Source organism: Lytechinus pictus, chromosome 7 (assembly GCF_037042905.1).
Source record: "Lytechinus pictus isolate F3 Inbred chromosome 7, Lp3.0, whole genome shotgun sequence".
Taxonomy (NCBI): Eukaryota; Metazoa; Echinodermata; class Echinoidea; order Temnopleuroida; family Toxopneustidae; genus Lytechinus; species Lytechinus pictus.
In genome coordinates, this window is record NC_087251.1 from 24,953,931 (window position 1) to 24,971,534 (window position 17,604).

The 17,604-nt window shown below is 37.1% G+C and overlaps 1 protein-coding gene across 11 annotated transcripts; it reads left to right on the top strand.

The window, feature by feature from the left end:
- Positions 1-639: 639 nt before the first annotated feature.
- LOC129264693 (protein FosB-like) lies at positions 640-11,726 on the top strand. Of its 11 annotated transcripts, none has more exons than XM_064102307.1 (5): positions 640-717; positions 3,600-3,765; positions 5,914-6,273; positions 8,526-8,633; positions 9,119-11,726. In XM_064102307.1, the coding sequence occupies exons 2-5, from the start codon at positions 3,676-3,678 to the stop codon at positions 9,521-9,523; spliced, it is 963 nt and encodes a 320-aa protein (XP_063958377.1). In that variant the 5' UTR covers positions 640-717; positions 3,600-3,675; the 3' UTR covers positions 9,524-11,726. The 11 variants fall into 11 exon arrangements, with proteins under 11 accessions (XP_063958377.1, XP_063958378.1, XP_063958376.1 ...); XM_064102308.1 differs by lacking the exon at positions 640-717 and adding an exon at positions 1,861-2,258 and having other exon boundaries at positions 5,914-6,261; XM_064102306.1 differs by lacking the exon at positions 640-717 and adding an exon at positions 1,861-1,986.
- The last annotated feature ends 5,878 nt before the right edge of the window (positions 11,727-17,604 follow it).

Sequence of the window (17,604 nt, forward strand, 5' to 3'; positions counted from 1 at the left end):
AACAGACAAATCATTCCACCCAACTCCACTGATACTTAGTTATCGTGAACAATAAAAAAATTGAAATTTATGCATTTTCTCTTACATAACATAATATGGGGAGCTGCTCGTATTATGACGTCACAAATAAACAAAACTGAAAATTCTAATAAATATGTATTAATGGATTTTCCTCAAATCTTCACCATTGTTTTTTATTAATATATTTGGCATTTATACAAAATAATTTCTTCAGGGTTAACTTCCCCTTTAATCTTGCCATTCCAAAAGTAACTTGTTCTTTGCGACGGGGTGCATGGGTGGGGGGTATAGGGGAAAGAGAGGAGTGGTGAAATTACCCCGCCCATTTTATGATCCTGCATGCCAGTTTACTTTGCCTCATTATGGCCTTATTGTTGTAACAGGAGACATGTATATGCGTTTAGGAGCGAGACCGAAATACGAATTTTATTCTGTAAATTACTGTTTCCGCTTTGTTTTACTTCCTTTGCACAGTACGCACATAAAAACACACATTTTAGTTAAATTATTCCGGGTTGATATTGAACTTTGTATCGGAAGACACAGTACCCGGTTGAACACCGTGCCGAATCAATTAGTTTCGATTATTATAAATATTGAAAGTAGGAGAAGTTTGGTGGTCATAATACACAAGAATTGCAGACACAGGGAGATTACGTTCAACGAATCCTAGTATTCAAACAGCGCCAAGTTCTGGTGAGTTAAAATCTGATGTGGAAAAAATACTTTTTTGATAATTCAAACTATAGTCAGGACTTGTATACAACTTTGTAAAATGTACATGGCATTCATCTTGGAGTATTTTCATTTTTTCTTCAGGATTTAAAAAGAAATCAGAAAAATCCCTCTAATCATCTCGAGATGATTAAGCGCTCAATAATTAGTGAACTGTGCGCCCGATTTGTTTTTTTTTTTTACGTGGTTATTACAGTAGAGAGTCATCTCATTGCCTATTTGCGTATGAGTGGGGGGAAAACAAATATGAACTGCTTGTATACATGAGTCAATCTAGAATACTATTAGTATTTACACCAAAACATTTTGGCATCCCGAGGTTGATACCTCATTCCTAATATTGTTCCTTATCACTGGCGTACAGATGGGGGGGGGGTGGCTTGGCTTGGCAAGAGCCAACCACCCAAGAAAAAAATCATGACCAAGAAAAAAAAAAGAGAGAAGGGTGAAATATATAATGACACTGTTTTCTGAATAGTATGTCAAAATCTATCACAAAATGAATTTTTGATATAAAAGGTCGAAATTTTTGCTCGCTTGCTTCCCTCGCTCGCAATTATGCGGTACGCCATTATCTATATAGCCCCCTCAATTGTTTTTGGATCATTACGCCAGTTTTCCTCATCCGCTGTTCTATTTTCAGCGTTTTTGTTTTTTATACAATATTAGCAATTTACAATAGTTTTATCATCATGATAATGAATCCAAGGTGACATATTATGGACACGCCTTTACCCCCACCCTTTTAACAATGACCAACAATAATTCTGCATGCACACATATCCATATAATAACTCATTACGGTTATTAATCACGCAACAGTACAACACGTGGGACGACACCTACTCTAAAATGCGAGGAATGCGATGAATGGCTATTGGGGTATCCCTCACGTTTACTGTAACATGAGTCATGAGGGGGTATGACCACGCCCATCCTTCGCTGGTGGTAGGGGAATCACCAAAGGACAATCAGAGGGTATCGACCGATGGCTCTCCTTCGTGGTTTCTCAGAAAGTCCGCCTGAATGGTTTGTTTGATAACAGTAACGTATAGTAAATCGGCATGCGCTTTCATGTCCTCGGCCTCCCACACACACCATGCTATCAATAAGAATTTCGCTGAAAACATGTCACCCAACGATTTCATCGAGTGGCTTGATAGGTTATAATAGTTTCATTGATACAAGGTGGAACGAACTAATCCTATTGCGTTTTGTTCTTCAGAAATGGTAATCCCATAGCAGGATTTCCTTCAGTTAGTTTTGTTTCGAAATTTCAGATCTTGCCAGCGTTAAGTGTCCAAAACATCTTGGCAAGTCGAGACCAGTATTAAACCAGGATGCCTACCAGTAACAGTGCTGATTTATTTCATCTCCGTCCTCCACGTCAAACTGCAATATAGTAGCATATTAACCTTCTGGAATATAATACTTTTTGGATATACGCGTTGCTGCGTGCATGATTATATATATAGTGGAATTATTTTTGGACATTTCATAAGGTAGGCCTATTTATGTTAGAATGGTGTGGGGATTTATTGTCCCAAAGAATACTAAATAAAGGAACAGAACATCAAATTGTCCCCAAAATCAGATGATAACGGATTTGGGTTTAATTATGAATTATTTGATATCAGTATTTAATTCAATTGGGCCTGTGTCGTTTTTTTTACACTTCCTTATCAATATCGTTAGTATATATCATTATCATCGTCAACATGATTTTGATTGATATTATTGTCGTTGTTATTACGCTCCGTATATAATCATCATGCTTATTTATATCATTCTGTTTTACAATTCATCATCACTATTTTTTTAATTCTCACTATAACATGTTACATTTTGGTTGGTTAACGCAGGCATTTATTAAATGCAATACGCTATGGAAACAATATAAATCGAAAACAAAATACTCATTGGTAGTATAAATCAATTAACAGTAACAAACGATACAGGATTTTATTCATATTCTATACTCAACCCATCTCAGATAGGTGCAATGTTATTTCAATCAATTCAAATCGAATGCATTTTTAAACAATATAAAAAAGAATGGGATAGAAAAGAAAACCGGAAGCGGTCATTCCTCTTGATCTTTTATGATGGTCCAAATTCTTCCTATGAAATTCTTGGTAATAACTTATCATCACCTCGGAGAAAACGTTGTTTTGAATAGTGAAAAAATCACAACAAAGCTAGTATACACGTGTTTCCAATACCACTAGGTTTCTGTTATGGAAACGGCGAGTAAACAAAGTAAACCTGCAACGTCACAATCGCGAGCCACTCGCTGATTGGTCGACGGTAAGGTCGCGATAAATTATGCTTACTGTGACGTCAGGCCGTTGAATACCGTTCGTCATGAATATTCATGATGCTAGAATGTTCCATTCGACTCTCGATTCAGGTCTTATTTTCATAATTTATTAATTACGAATACATCCATTTACTCCGTTCTTTCGACCACCGATTGGTCGAGCACGATATATTCATGAGGTCGAGGCAGCGTGTAGTGTGCAGAACTCACTCATATATTATCGACGTCGTATTTAGTGCTTGAAGTCAGCTCCTATATCAAGCACGGAGTCGTGCGAGTGTGTCAAACTCCGTGTATTTCGTATGTGTCTAAAAATAGCTCACTGCAGTCGCGAATTCGCTCGCCAAGCATATAACGTGCACGACCATCGGGAACACCCCATACATCGCTTGTACGCTCAAACTTGTGACTCATCTACTAGTCATCGCTCGATCTCGGAGAAAAAAGAGAGACCACAAATCGCAGCCGCGGAAGTTATTCGTCACTAAGGAAGTTCACTTTCGATATCTCATTCAATTCGCAGTTCTACTGATACACGAACCCGGGACTTTTGGGCTTAAGAAGACCCGAGAATTTCAAGAGAAAGATCTGAATCTGTGATGTACCCAACAGTCACTATGCCAGCCGATGATGGTTTTTTGTTGACTGCTGGTACTATGGCGTCTGGTTGCATGCCCGCTACATCGGAGGTTAGTTGTGTACAGTGCCATGGTGTGCATGTTGATAGTGGTTGAAGTAGGATGGGATGGGGGATGCGGTCAGTAAGAGGAGGAGGAGGATGGTGATGATGGCGGATGTCGCTTCCCCCTTCCCATCATGCTCTATCAATCAAGATGCGTATGTTTTCGTGATGCACATGGTGTCACTTCACTTCACGATTTTACCAATTTATATTATTTTCAGATTGTATGGAAATGTTAACAGCATGTCATTGGTCCAGTAGTATATAAAATACATCCTGATCTTTATCTCACATGTCGGTGCATTACCGAACTTGTACAGGTTCTTCAAAAATATCATCTCCGCCCGGGGTTTTATAATATGACCAGGCTTTAAGCCTTCATGTAAACATTAAAATTGATTGGAAACTGAGTTTTGTGATACAAATGTATTTTACTTTCAGCTTGGGTGGAAGAATAGTTAATATTTTTTTCTTCATTTATTGCATTCATGATTTTGGCATAGACATGTTTTTGCATTTTCAGCTATAATTTTTTTTTTTGGGGGGGTGTCCTGATGTCACATTTCTAATCTAATCTGTAAGAGAATGATTATGTTTATTTATGTTAAAATGACAAAAAATAACATTGCCTACCATTCGAGAAATACTGTTCTAGACACGCGAAGTTTTCTAGACAACTCAGATTTTACTTGGCCAGTTTCCCAGGGACGTATTGCACACTGAGGTATGCAGTGCTATCCAAATCCTGTCGCATCTGTTCCAGGCCGACAACCCGTTGTGTATGTGCAGCATAACAGGTGCTTTATTAGAACGACCTCGATCTCGCCATTTTCACTTCAATACAGCGTGACCTATCTACAATGCTCTGTGAACCCTATTCAACGAAAATCCCTTTTCAGCCATTTGTATGTACAGAGTGAGCTCAGCTATGCAGCAAAGTTCTACCATAGAGCTATTAGCTCCTTGGTTCTTCAGTGAAACAAATTACAGCGGAATAAAAGTAGGGCCACTCAGGCGTCCATAAAAAGGAGTTAAGCAAAGGAGCAAAATATAATGTATCAAGGGTTTATATCTGGGCTTTATATTTATAATTGGATTTTGTATATTGAACCATATTGAATGACAATAGCTTGAACAAATACGAAATAGGCTTGTGCTATCTGTTAAAATTGTAATTTAAAAAATCAGTCAGGACTCACAATCACATGGATTGGGTTTTGTAGTTGTACACGTTACAACGTACATTAGCAAAGGGAAGGGAAAGAAATAAATACTAAACAAACGTTTTATATCGGAAAGAATGAGTAAGAGTTTCAATGTTTTCTGCCTCGTTCTTGGCGTCACCCGTTGCAGACTCTTGGCCCCGTCACTGTCATGAACTTCCGTTAAGTTTCCTTCTCCTCGTGAGGGGGCATCTTTACAGTCTTAAATCTACAGACCCTTTCCTTTTCTTACCAAACTTGAACAATCCACCTCTCAAATAAATGCATCATTCAAAAATTGGAGAGGCATGTTTGCGATGAATCTCGAAGAAGTCTGGCAAATGCTCAACTTTACACCAATCTCTTGTAAAGCGATATGCTAGTCCCTGATGTGACTTCCGCTTGTAGAGTCTGTGTTGCTATTCTACTAACACTGACTTGGAATTCACCAAAAATCCTGAGCTTGCGGCTCACATGGTTAGTTCAGCCAACGCTCTCGAACAGGTCGTTCCTCCCCCTCGCCGGTGTGAGAGGGTACAGAGCAGGACACATCCCCAAACCGCATTGCCTTTTTTTTCTTCGTATTCATTTACTTCGGGATTATTTTAGAGGAATTTAAAGGATTTATATCTCCATTATCTTTTGATCATTTCTCGTTCTTCTACTACATTTTGGGCGGATTTTCTTTGTCAGCTGAAGGCTTTTGGGCTAAGGATTAGGTGAGCTAACATGTATCACCGGGCTATTATGTACCCATCGGCCAAGCTCGTCAAGGTGGAAGCAGTGAGTGTTCAGTAACAAAACCCCGTCTCCTTTCTATTCTCCAGGCTATCTTCAGTACTCGAGTCTTTGTTACAATGTTCTTTCTCACACTAACATTTTATATTAAGTGTGAAATTTTGCCAACCATCACCAAATTACCATTTGTTAATGTTTGTCTGTTTATTTTACAGGATTATACCGCCTCTGAAGACATCATGGATATCTCAAGCTATGCACCAACAATGAGCAACCAAGTCACCTCCCTGCCTAATGCCATCCCGACTTCGGTCATCACCCCAACCACCTCACTGACTGGAGGATCTTGGCTTGAACATCCCAACAACATACACGGAGGTAGCTTCGTGCCCCCTTCTGTATCATCCCACAATGGTTACCACACCCCTGCTGTGGTGCGAGGTGGTATAGGGGGTCAACATCCCCACCATCCCCACCAGAGGATCGCCAGGGAGAGGGGCGATATGGACATGTACAGGATGTCCCCTTCCTCAGGCCCCCGCAGAAGGATGAGGGATGACGATGTAAGTAGAAATGTAAGTCATGCAAACCCTTTTTTATTTCTTTACCAGTACTAATATACAATGTAAGATGATTAGATTCGGTTAGTTTTCTGGATTCAAATCGGTTATAATGGGATGATTTTGAGAAGGGCACACCTTTCATGCAATATATGGTAAATTATATTAAATCGTTGTCTGTGTTAATGTAAAGCTATGAATACAGGGCTCAATTTGTATTATAGGACACATTCTGTGAAGCTGTGTTGTATGCGGCTTAGATCTGCTTCATTTCCTTTGAAAAGAAACTGAAGTTTGGTCTCGCAACATGAAATTTGTTTCCTCATACTTCACTGCACCAACGGCCGTCCCCTCCTAAAGAAACCTTTGTTCTCGTTTTGGTATTTCACGTCCTTTTCAAAGTATTCTCGTAAAGAGTTAGACCGACCTCTAAGCCCCATAAACTGAAACGATTCTCGATTCAATTATACCACAATGCAAATTTATCTCTGTACTGGTTGTTTAACAACGCACTTCAAAGGAAACTCTCAAGAAGGGGGAAACCGAGAAAAGAAACATGTAATTGTGACAATATTGTGGACCCTTGTTTGAAGAGCTGTTAAAGGTTGCCGATTAATCAGCTTTTAGCAGTTATCCGACAATTAAGTGTTTGCTTACATTCGGTATGATACCCTTAATGAAATACGAGTTTTAGTGATCTAGACAAGGTGTCTATCTTTCTCTTTCATATTTGATAAGATTTTCGAGAGGAAAAGCCTCCTAAATAAACACGAAAATGTAAACAAAGCAAGGAAATATTTAAAATACTTGAAGAAACCAGTCATAAATTCACCATCATTTTGTGGTGTTAACACACGATCAATAGAAACTTCGATTTCACTTTAAGCGCAACTGGAAATGAAAAAGTGTTGACTTTCTCCCTCTTCACTCATTAAATCTCAATTTCCACACTTGTAAACAACGATTAATTCTGGATAAAATGATACTTTTGCGTCATGAATATTGACTGAGGAAACTCTCCTAATTCGACTATCGTGGTTTAATTCCCCAGATCTCTCGCTTCATGCCTTTCCCCCTCAAATTTGACAAACTTCCGCAAGTTTTAATCACGAAAGAGAATGGTTGAATGAGTCATGGATTTTTTTTTTCGTTTTTTACCAGGGTAGTTGATATAGTATAGATGGAGGGGGGCAAGCCCAGACCGCGTGGCGCTATGACTCTTATGTGCCTGACTCTTGGGCTAATTGAACAATTCTTATGTAAACTCACAGGTGTCTAAATCATTGTTTCCTGTGAGTACGACAGTGTTCTCTCGTTGTATAAGTGATTATAAGTAGTAGACCCAGTCACTGTCAATTCTACATACAATGCTCAGGGTTTCGGAAAAGTAGTGAAAAGACTAACACAAGAATGTAAGGGTGAACGGGGAGGGTGAAGGGCACAGGGGATGTAACTCATCAATAACGTTTAGAGGAATATAGGAAGGAAAAGTGTTTCTCTCTTGCAAATTTCATTGATGTATCCCTTATGTGCGTTGGCTCATCTCCAGCATCATCACACGCGAATTCAAGCGCGTGTTTTTCGTGAATTCATCTAAAACAACTTGATATACTTAAGACGTGATTTGGATTTGCATCCATTCGCAAAGCGATTTGCTCGATGTTTATGCCAATCATTTCATATTCATCCAGATTGTTCTCTTATCCAAACAATCAGGTTCTATAGTGGAATATATCCCTGACACGATCCAGTGGACCGGTGCCAAGGTCTTTCGTGATTTGAAAACAAAATGATGTTTGCTTTGAATCAAAACAACAACTATCAAATATTTACAGGCATGAAGAAAAAAAAACTAAGTAATCTGCGAAAGGAATCAATTATAAGACTCTCTTGAATATTTGCAAGGATAATTGTTTTCTTAAAAACAAAATGTCTTTTTTTTTTCAAATTACCTTTTTAATAGTTTATCTCTTATCATGCTGAGTGATATCACGACAAGGAATGTTTACAAAGGTGATAAGCATATCAATCATTAACTTGTCAAGGCAGGAATACAATAGGAGTCTCGACGTCAAAGGCTCATGCATGTACATGCAAATCAACTCGGTATACAGTACGTCAGAATCGTAGACCTTTACGTGCTAAATGTTACATAAAAAGCTCATTTTAGTTGTTTATTTGCCATTCCTTGATTTATGAAACCGTGATTAAAACATAGAATGAATGAATAATCATTGTATTTTTTTTTTCAATTCTTTATATTTCAGTTAACACCCGATGAACGTGAAAAGAGAAGGGTTCGTCGAGAGAGGAACAAACTAGCTGCTGCCAAGTGTAGACAGCGACGGGTCGATCATACCAACACATTAATCAATGTAAGTATTCCTCATCATAGACCCCATGAAATAAAAAGTGCCATACAAAGCAACCCCAAAACATTGCAATGATCAAGGATGTGTAAAAGAAACACAAGTAAACATTGTAAAATAGCAATGGTCAGAGTAAATTCATTCTGACGCCCATCTGTCAAAATTTACTTTCCGCATGAAATGAAACGGGTTGTAAACACACTTTCAGGGTTTAGCTGAACTATTGATGAATTGAAACATTACCTTAATAAATTGACATTTTGATATGTGATTTAATTTGGCAGACAATGTTGTGTGATATTGATAGGGGCACTGGTCCGCCGGAAGAAGTAATTGAGAGATTTATGTGAGTGGACCATTGTTCCACTAAAAGAGTCCATCTTTTCTTTTAAAAGAAGGTGATATTCTTAAGCCAGGAAGTACCACTTTTGAAAAGGTTTTCATGCATGCTAAGAGGTTAATTACAACGTTCCTCTCTTTTGTTGCAACAGGAAACGGAGGACTGGGAAGAAAAGAACGCCACTCTAGAACAAGAGATCTCTAAACTTCAGCAGCAGAAAGAACAACTGGAGTTCATCCTGGAGGCCCATAAGGCTATGTGCCGTAAGAACAAGGTTAACAAGGAGACAGCTACTACAGCCTCCTGTACCACCACTACCACCTGTCGCGCCAATACCGTGGCAAGCCTGGATACGCCCACTACCGAAGTTGTGACACCTACTAGACTCTTCAACTTCGTTGGCTTGTCCGAGGGGGTCATGGACGGCACCAATCACTCTTCATCTGGTTCGTCTTCGTGTGGACGTGAAGCCATGTCAATCAAATCAGAAAACAGCAGCAGTGGTAGTGATATGTCCAGCCCCGAGTCCACCCGCCGAACCCTTATTCAACTCTAATAGTGTGCTATTATCAGAACTTGACGCTAATGTTTAAAACATAATCCATGAAGAGGAATTTATAATTGTAAATCACGTCAGTTTCTCATTCATAACAAATTTAAATTCTAAGTTTGTTTTAAAAAATCATGTAAAACGAAAAACTTCAAGATATGTTTCAATTTATCATTTTCATTTGGTTGAAACTACATAGCAAAAAATACTATTATATCATATTATACTTATTAAACTACATGGACTAATGCAATACATAACCCTTTTATTTTGCAAATGATAATTATTACGTGAATGTGTCACTAAAATTACTTTGACATGTTTCTCGATATTGCCGGCTGTCACCTGATTTTTATTTAAAATCGTGTGAGAAGAAATATAATAGGAGAGAACGTACATATTCATGAATACATGTATGTGTTTTTTGAAGTGTTACAAAATCTTTCATTCAATGCTTCCATTTTTTTACTCTTTTATTATCTCTTTTACAATAAAATTATTGGCTCAATTGTATTCATCTTGAAAGAAAAGAAAAACGAGAAAAATATAAAGTTTTCAAAACTTTTCATAATAAGTTATGAATCAGGTTTTCTTTTATATAACGTTTGTATTCTTAGTCTATATGATTATTTGATGTAAAAAGATGGACATTTCTTGTTTTTTAGAACATGAACTTGTAGATATGTTATGCTGCCTCGTTTTAGAATGATGACATATGTTTTCCTCTACGTTACATTCTTGTCAACAATATTGAAGTATTTATATTCGCGTGCAATATCGTAGTGTTATCTTATATACCTGTTAGTTGATAACTAAACAAACGTCTGGCAATACAGTTAACGAAGAGATTGGGGAGTTTCACGTGATATAATTATTGAACAAAAGAAAAAGCAAAATTAAAATCAATCTGGGATGTAGAATATGCTTTGCATCGTTCCTTTGAATTTGCTCTGTATAGCCTGTGAAATGAAGAAGCTGATTTTATTTTTCTTATTATATTACAGAGCAAAGGGATGTCACTGTCTATATTTAGGCGGGAAAACATGAGTCACAAATTACTCATCTTCTATGCACTGCCTACGCAACTTTCTGACTTCGTTCTACATATAACCAAACATGTATTTCAATCTGATATTGAAGATAGTGAAACTTCCATAATAAAAATCAAATTCTACGTAGAAGTTCAAATCTCCTGACTTTTCAAATTAACTTATTCAAAGTTTTTAAATAAGAACTTTTTCCTGGTCAATTATTTTTAAAATAATATATTGACCTCCATAGTGATGTTCGCCTGACGGATAATATATTACCAACTTTAATAATTTCATCATTGTTTACTCTGGACTTGCCAAACTAAAACAATAGCATTTTCGAATCTGAATTATTTTGTACATATTCGTTTCCTTGTGTAGCCAATTTGCTGGTTATTTCTTCTAACAGTGATAATTAAGATCGCTTGTAAGTATTTATTTTCAGAGATATTTATTTATTTATGATTTCGAGAGAATACGGATTCTGAAAGGCTGTTATATTGTATACAGTATTCCATTATTGTTGGATATACGAAGGACTTTAAGTGAATGTTTGGAGTATGAACATGTATTGCAATACGTTGATTTATGTACAGTCGTTACGATTAATAGCTCAAATAGTATTCAAAATGATTTATTTTATTCTATTGTGAGATGTTTCAGTTCGGGTATAAGATTTACTTGTTAATGTTACACGATAGATAGTATTTCAACTTGTGATTAAGATGTAAATATGGAAAGAAATGTTGAAAATAAGTGAGGAGGAAAAGAAAAAGAGAAAGCCAGGGAAGTAGCTGAGAATTCTGCTTGTGTGTGAGAGATGAGATATAAGCACTGCCATTTTGAAATATGTAATGATGACTATAAACACGCTATTTGTTTATTTGTGTCTAATATGAAAGGTTCTAAGATGATTGTAAATTAATTTGTCATTTTACATACTCGTTTGCCTAGAGCGCCTACTCAAACGCATGAGAGTTCAAAAGCTTACTGAAATCGCCTTTTCGGTGTTAACTTTTTGTAAACTGTGAATTATTGACCGTTTTCCGTAAGTTCGAACAGTTGTATAAAAAGAATTGTCTGTAATTGTAGTTTGTACTCCTGTATACAGATTTGTGACGGTTTCAAGGTGTAGTAGTGTACAAATATAAAGTGCTACTGTGTGTATTTTAAATTTCCTTCGATGACTTTCTAGAATATTATCATTTCAGTACGCAATCTTCCACCTTTCATTTAATTCCTGCATTTTTTGGTGGGCGTCACTAGAAACAATGAAGGTTTGTAGTTGATTCTTCTTTTTTAATTAGAAGATCCCATTTAATTGATTGGATCTAGATTTTTCTTGAGGAAAAGATGCATGTTTAACTGTCAATGTCATGGTCAACGATTTTGTAATTGAAAAATTTTGCTCTCAATAAAATCATTTTGTGCATGGTACAAATGAAAAAAAAATCTTCCTATACTTTTGTAATTATTAGGAATGTTTGTTTCACATTAATGGGCCACCACTTCACATGTCAAGTACGTGTTTCTGAAAAAAAAACCGCACTGATATTTCTCTATTTTCCTATTAATAATATTGGGGGGGGGGGGGTCTCTTGAATCAGTCATTCAATACGGCAGGTATAAGTTTTAATTGATTATTTGATCGATGAAATAATTACAATACGAGTAAAGCACAGAGTTTTTTTTCTTAATTTTTTAAATTTTATTTTGGGGATTGCGATTTTAAAGTAGTTATATCACACTACCCTATGCGTACCTGCATACAACTCTGGTTTCGAACATGATGCAAGCGGAATTGCCGAATTAAAATGTACAACCTTTCAGATTTGGAATTTCCCAGCTGTTTACAAACTTTTTACAATAAGGTAAAGTTTGGTAAACATAATTTAACCTCATCACGAGTTTCCTTGTAACTTGCACTGCTCACAAGACCCCAGCTCTGATAATATTTGTTCCCACTAAAATGAGACATCAGCCATTGAATACATGCATTACATCATATGTACAATGGCAATGTATCAAGTACGTATGAAGAAAGGCAAATATGTCCAATGTGTGTGCCAAATACGATAGACATTGATTGAAATACGAGGAAATTTTCAGCTTGAACAGTAATATTTTGTAACAGACCGATAGTCCGCCCCTCTGGCCGAATAAACAACAACGCCAATTCCTATGCTGATCCTCTATGTTTGGGGCGGAGGCAAAAGTCGATTATTTTTTAAATTTTAATTAATTTTAATTAATTATTATTATTATTATTTTTTTTTTTTTTTTGGGGGGGGGGTGTTATAATTCCTTTCCCCTACCTTTCTTCTGCTTGTCAAATTCTTGAGGAGTCTATGTCGATCCATTTTACCCCCTCGGTCAACCGTTTGTCGACGAGAACCAATTTTTCTTCATGTTTACCCGCTCGCAAAAATCTTGTGCAGCCTTTAATATAACGCCATCACTTTGGGGGTATTATAAGGATGATTACGATACTACTTGACTACTTCTACAACAACTACTAATACTGCGTTGCGATTTTGATACAATCCGGGGGGCACTTGCATTGACGAGTGGATATCATGCGCGACCCAAAAAAGCATGTCTTTTTCAAGGGCACGTTACGTACGTAAAGTAATAAGGGTGTCAAAAACACTAAAATAATGAAAAAAGGGTATCTATTTTGCTAGGAAAGCTACGTGTTTAGGGTCAAATTTGCGAGGGTATAAGAAAACTAAAATGTTTTATAAAGGATGTACTTTTTGCCCCAACAGTCAACACAAAAGGGTTTAGAGTACGATTTGCGCGAGGTTTGGGAGGTGGGGCCGTACTAAACCCAATGATGTAGGTAAAGGTAAAACCGACGTTCGTGACATAATTTATAACAGTTAAAATATCGCTGTACTTGTTTAGGGGTTCATTTCAGGGAATACTTGCCAAGGGTATCGTTCTGTTTCCAATACTTGTTAATGGTAGGGTTTCACACGCCAATATTTGTTAAGGGGTGCATTTTCAGAATATGGAAAATACTTGATTAGGGTGCTTTTCGAGACCCCACGGTCGCGCATGGTATCCACTCGTCAATGGAAGTGCCCCCCTGGGGATACAATACAAGGCATCATCAATAAACTATACTGGGTAACTTTAACGATAATAATAATGAGCATGCGCACTATAAGTATCTCGAGGGGTGCATGAAGCGGATACACTTTATTTGTGAGAGTAGTCTGAATGGCGACATAAGGCTTTCTTCAGAGGGGAATTATTCGTTATATCCCCCCTTTTTTTTTATATTGCCATTGTTATAAGAAATAAGGAAGTTTGTCTTTAAGATACCCGATGAATTCATTGTTTAACGATTGATGTGGTTACACAACATGATACGACTTCAGCTGAGCATTCTAATATACTGTCAGCTTCTTGAATTAGTATATCTTTTGCAGAATAAAGTTTCAGCTGTAGATGTTTTTCAAACTTTTTTTATTATTCACTTGTACTTCTCTATTTGTTTTAAAATCAAATTTTCCCTGGTTCCCCTTCTTGAGAACTATGGAATAAAATATATACACTTAAATCTATACCGAGTGTTTTAACATTTCATAAAAGTGATACATTAATCATCTTTTTTACCTCCGTCATCATCATCATAATCATCATCTTCATCATCATTGATTTCTGTTTCTTCAATTTGTTCTTCATTTCCTCTTCTTCTTCTTATTATTATTGTTATTATTATTAACATTATTATTACTATCATCATTATTCTTTTTCTGTGACGGATTTTTAAAAGCCCAATTTTGTAATAGATTTTTGACATGATATTTGAGAAAATATCATAGTTCACCCTTTTTTATTTTCCTTTTCTTTCTTTTCTCTTTTCTCTTTTCTTGATCGGGAGACGTTGTTATGGATCCATGACCCTCAAGTCCAACATCTATATGCCAGTGTGCATGGGAGATAGTCCTTGAGATTGAAGTTTTTTAGGCATTATGTTAGCTTTTTTTACAATGATACTAGGTACTTCGTCAGGACTACATCAATAATGCAAGCGCGAAGCGCGAGCTTAAATTTTTGCCAAAGTTACCTGAAAATGAGTCATTTTAGGGACTCTTCTCGGGTTTCAAGATTATTTCTCTCTTATAAACTCTTTTAAATTTTAATTCTCGTTTCTCGTTTCATTTAAAAACAATAAACATGGGAGAATGCGACAAAATAAATGATGGTCATCATGCATACGACAATCAACACTACCATCATCTTGTTCACCTTCCTTATCATCACGATCAAACTTACCATATGATTCATCATAAATACTATGATGTTCGATCTTAAATTATTGGGGGACTCTCGCACGGGATATCCCCCACATGAAATATCGGGGAGGGGGGATATACACCCCCCCCCCGATCGACATCTATGTCCGTCCGGGTACGGTATAAGATTACAGCCTCACAAGTGGAATGCAAACAGGATGTTGCTGAACCACATATCCTACTAATCACGTGATTATCAATAAACAAAAATCTTTTACCTCTCCCCCGAAAAATAACTTTACGATTTTCTCTGAAAATCATCTAAATTCCAGCTTATCAAATATTAGAAACTGCCTCTTTTATCATGTCTATGGATATTATAAAAGTTTGACTGTTTAACAGTAAAGGTCAAATAGAATAATCACGGGATTCAATTTGTTTGACTCGATAAGTGTGACCCTTCTCACCATGCTGCCATATCAATGTCATGAGCAACTACACGTCAGTCATGATATCACCAAATTATAAATAGATCTGTGGTGTGATGGAAATTATGATGCACCTTTCTTTTAGTGACAATAATACAGGGCCTGCCCCTGGAACGATTTTTTTCAGTGGGGATGCTGACATCGGCTGAAATCTCTCAAGGTTGGGAGAGGCACAATTGACTTTTCCATTGTTCTTTTATACACACACCATACATACATATATATATATATAAATGTGAGAAATTATACATGTACAACAGCTTTGGCAACTCTTTTATTAAATATTTTGTGAAAGAAATGGATGAAGAGAACAATGGTAGGTGTAGCTAAAATCAAGGTTTCCCAGAGCAAAAAATTTGGGAAATTTCATGTATTTTGTCCTGAAAATTGAACATTTTGATAATTACTGCGAGCGCGATCAGATACTGTTTGCAGTTACCCACGAAGACGATACTTATCAACAATTCCGACCTAAACACTGTACATTCTAAGCACTTTTTGTAATCATGAACAGGATAGGTATATAACTATACGATTGATGCGAGAGAGAAGCGCGAGCGGAATCAAAATTGATATATCAGACCTAAAAACGGGACACTCTTAGCAATTTTCTAATAATTAACAGGATAAGTATAAAACTATAAAATTGATGCGAGCGGAAACAAAAATTGCGATTTCAGACTTAAAAATGGGACATTCTGAGCACTTTTCTACTCATGAACAGGATAGGTATCTAACAATACAATTGATGCGAGCGTGAAGCATGAGCGGAAACAAAATTGAGATTTCAGACCTAAAAACAGGACACTCTAGCCTTTTTTTGTAAATCAGGAAAAAGGATGGGTAATTATGTATCTTCTTACATTAATTAATAATGCGAGCTTGAGCACGAGCTGAAAATATTTGATATTCCGATCTGAAAAAGGGTGAATTTAAGCACTATTTCAAGCACTGTGTAGGAAAATTCTGCAGCGGGGGTGGGGGGAGGTTTCTACAAAACGTCGTTCATTCTGTCATTCATCATACCTACCAGATTTCCAGGGGGTGTTGCCAATGGAAAATAACACACGCAGCACCCACAAGGAAAATTTTGGAGGTTCTGAAGCACCCCCAGCACCCCCGCTTCCCAGGCAGCGGCGTAACAGGGGTCGGTGGTCAGGGGGGGCAAGAGCCAAAAATTTCCCGGTCATATCATGGTATGAACAGGCGTAATGGTGTAATGAGGCGACGATTTTGAGAAGGCCAGACATTGCGTATCAGGCAGATTTTATCTTTAAACAAAAAGTTGCGAGCGAGCGAGCAAAAGTTTTGACATTTTTAATACAAAAATCCAATTTCGTGATAGATTTGACATGATATATTTCACTCTTTTCTCTTTCCATTCCCTTTTTTTGTGGTCTGTATGCCATTGCATGTGAACATGATTCTTTGCGGCAGTAGCGTGAAGAGTAAAAAAACGACAGGCGCAGTATGGCGCATGTGCTACAAAGCTGCTAAAGCGAGCGAGAATAAAAATCACATTTTCATGAGAATTTAACTTTGAGATATTTTTTGACATTATATTCAGTAAATAAAATCATATCCTACACTTTTGCTTTGCTTTTCTTTCCTCCATTTTTATCTTGGTTGTAGAACTTTTGGGGAACATGGCCCAACCCTTCCATACTCATATAAGGCAGTGCTATGCGGTTGGGGTCCGTCTGGAGCCCCCTGAACTTTTTGATATCAAAGCCATTTAAACCTCGCAGATAGCCGCTATTTTTAATCAGATCGCGGGTATATATCTACATTTACACACGCATTTATTCAACCCATTTGAACCAAATATTTTGAGGGGGCAAAACATAGCAATGTGGGAAAATTTGTCAAAAGTCGCCAGCGAGCAAAGCGAGCTGGAAAAAAAATGCCTATTGAAATTAAATTTTAATTATGTGATAGATATCCATTATATTCAGCAAATAACACATTGCATTGTTTCCAGTCATTTCATTATACGTTGTCTCCTATAATTTCTTTTGTTTCTTCTTAGGTGTGGAACCAAGACCCCCCCCCCCCCCCGCGCCTGGTGACGCCAATGATTGTACGTAATGCTTAATGTAGGAAGAGTCCCTACAGGGGGCGTTATATAGAGCCATTTGAAGGTTATAGATGAAGAGCCCCTACTGCGTGGGGTCTGGGGCAAAGCCCCGGTAGCTTATTTGAATAAAATTTAGCAAGCTTATATAGCACAATGTTGTATGCAGTCCATCTTTCTTCCCGCTCTTTATTTTCTATCCTCGGCAGCCCGGTCATTTTATTAATTTTTGTTTCTTGTCTCTTTT

Excerpts from the sequence above, each read along its gene's own strand:
- LOC129264693 (XM_064102307.1), top strand. The coding sequence starts at position 3,676 with ATGTACCCAACAGTCACTATGCCAGCCGATGATGGTTTTTTGTTGACT. Across the intron at positions 6,274-8,525 it reads ATGACGATGTAAGTAGAAAT|TTAACACCCGATGAACGTGA; the intron begins GTAAGTCATGCA and ends TTTATATTTCAG. Across the intron at positions 8,634-9,118 it reads ATACCAACACATTAATCAAT|GAAACGGAGGACTGGGAAGA; the intron begins GTAAGTATTCCT and ends TTGTTGCAACAG.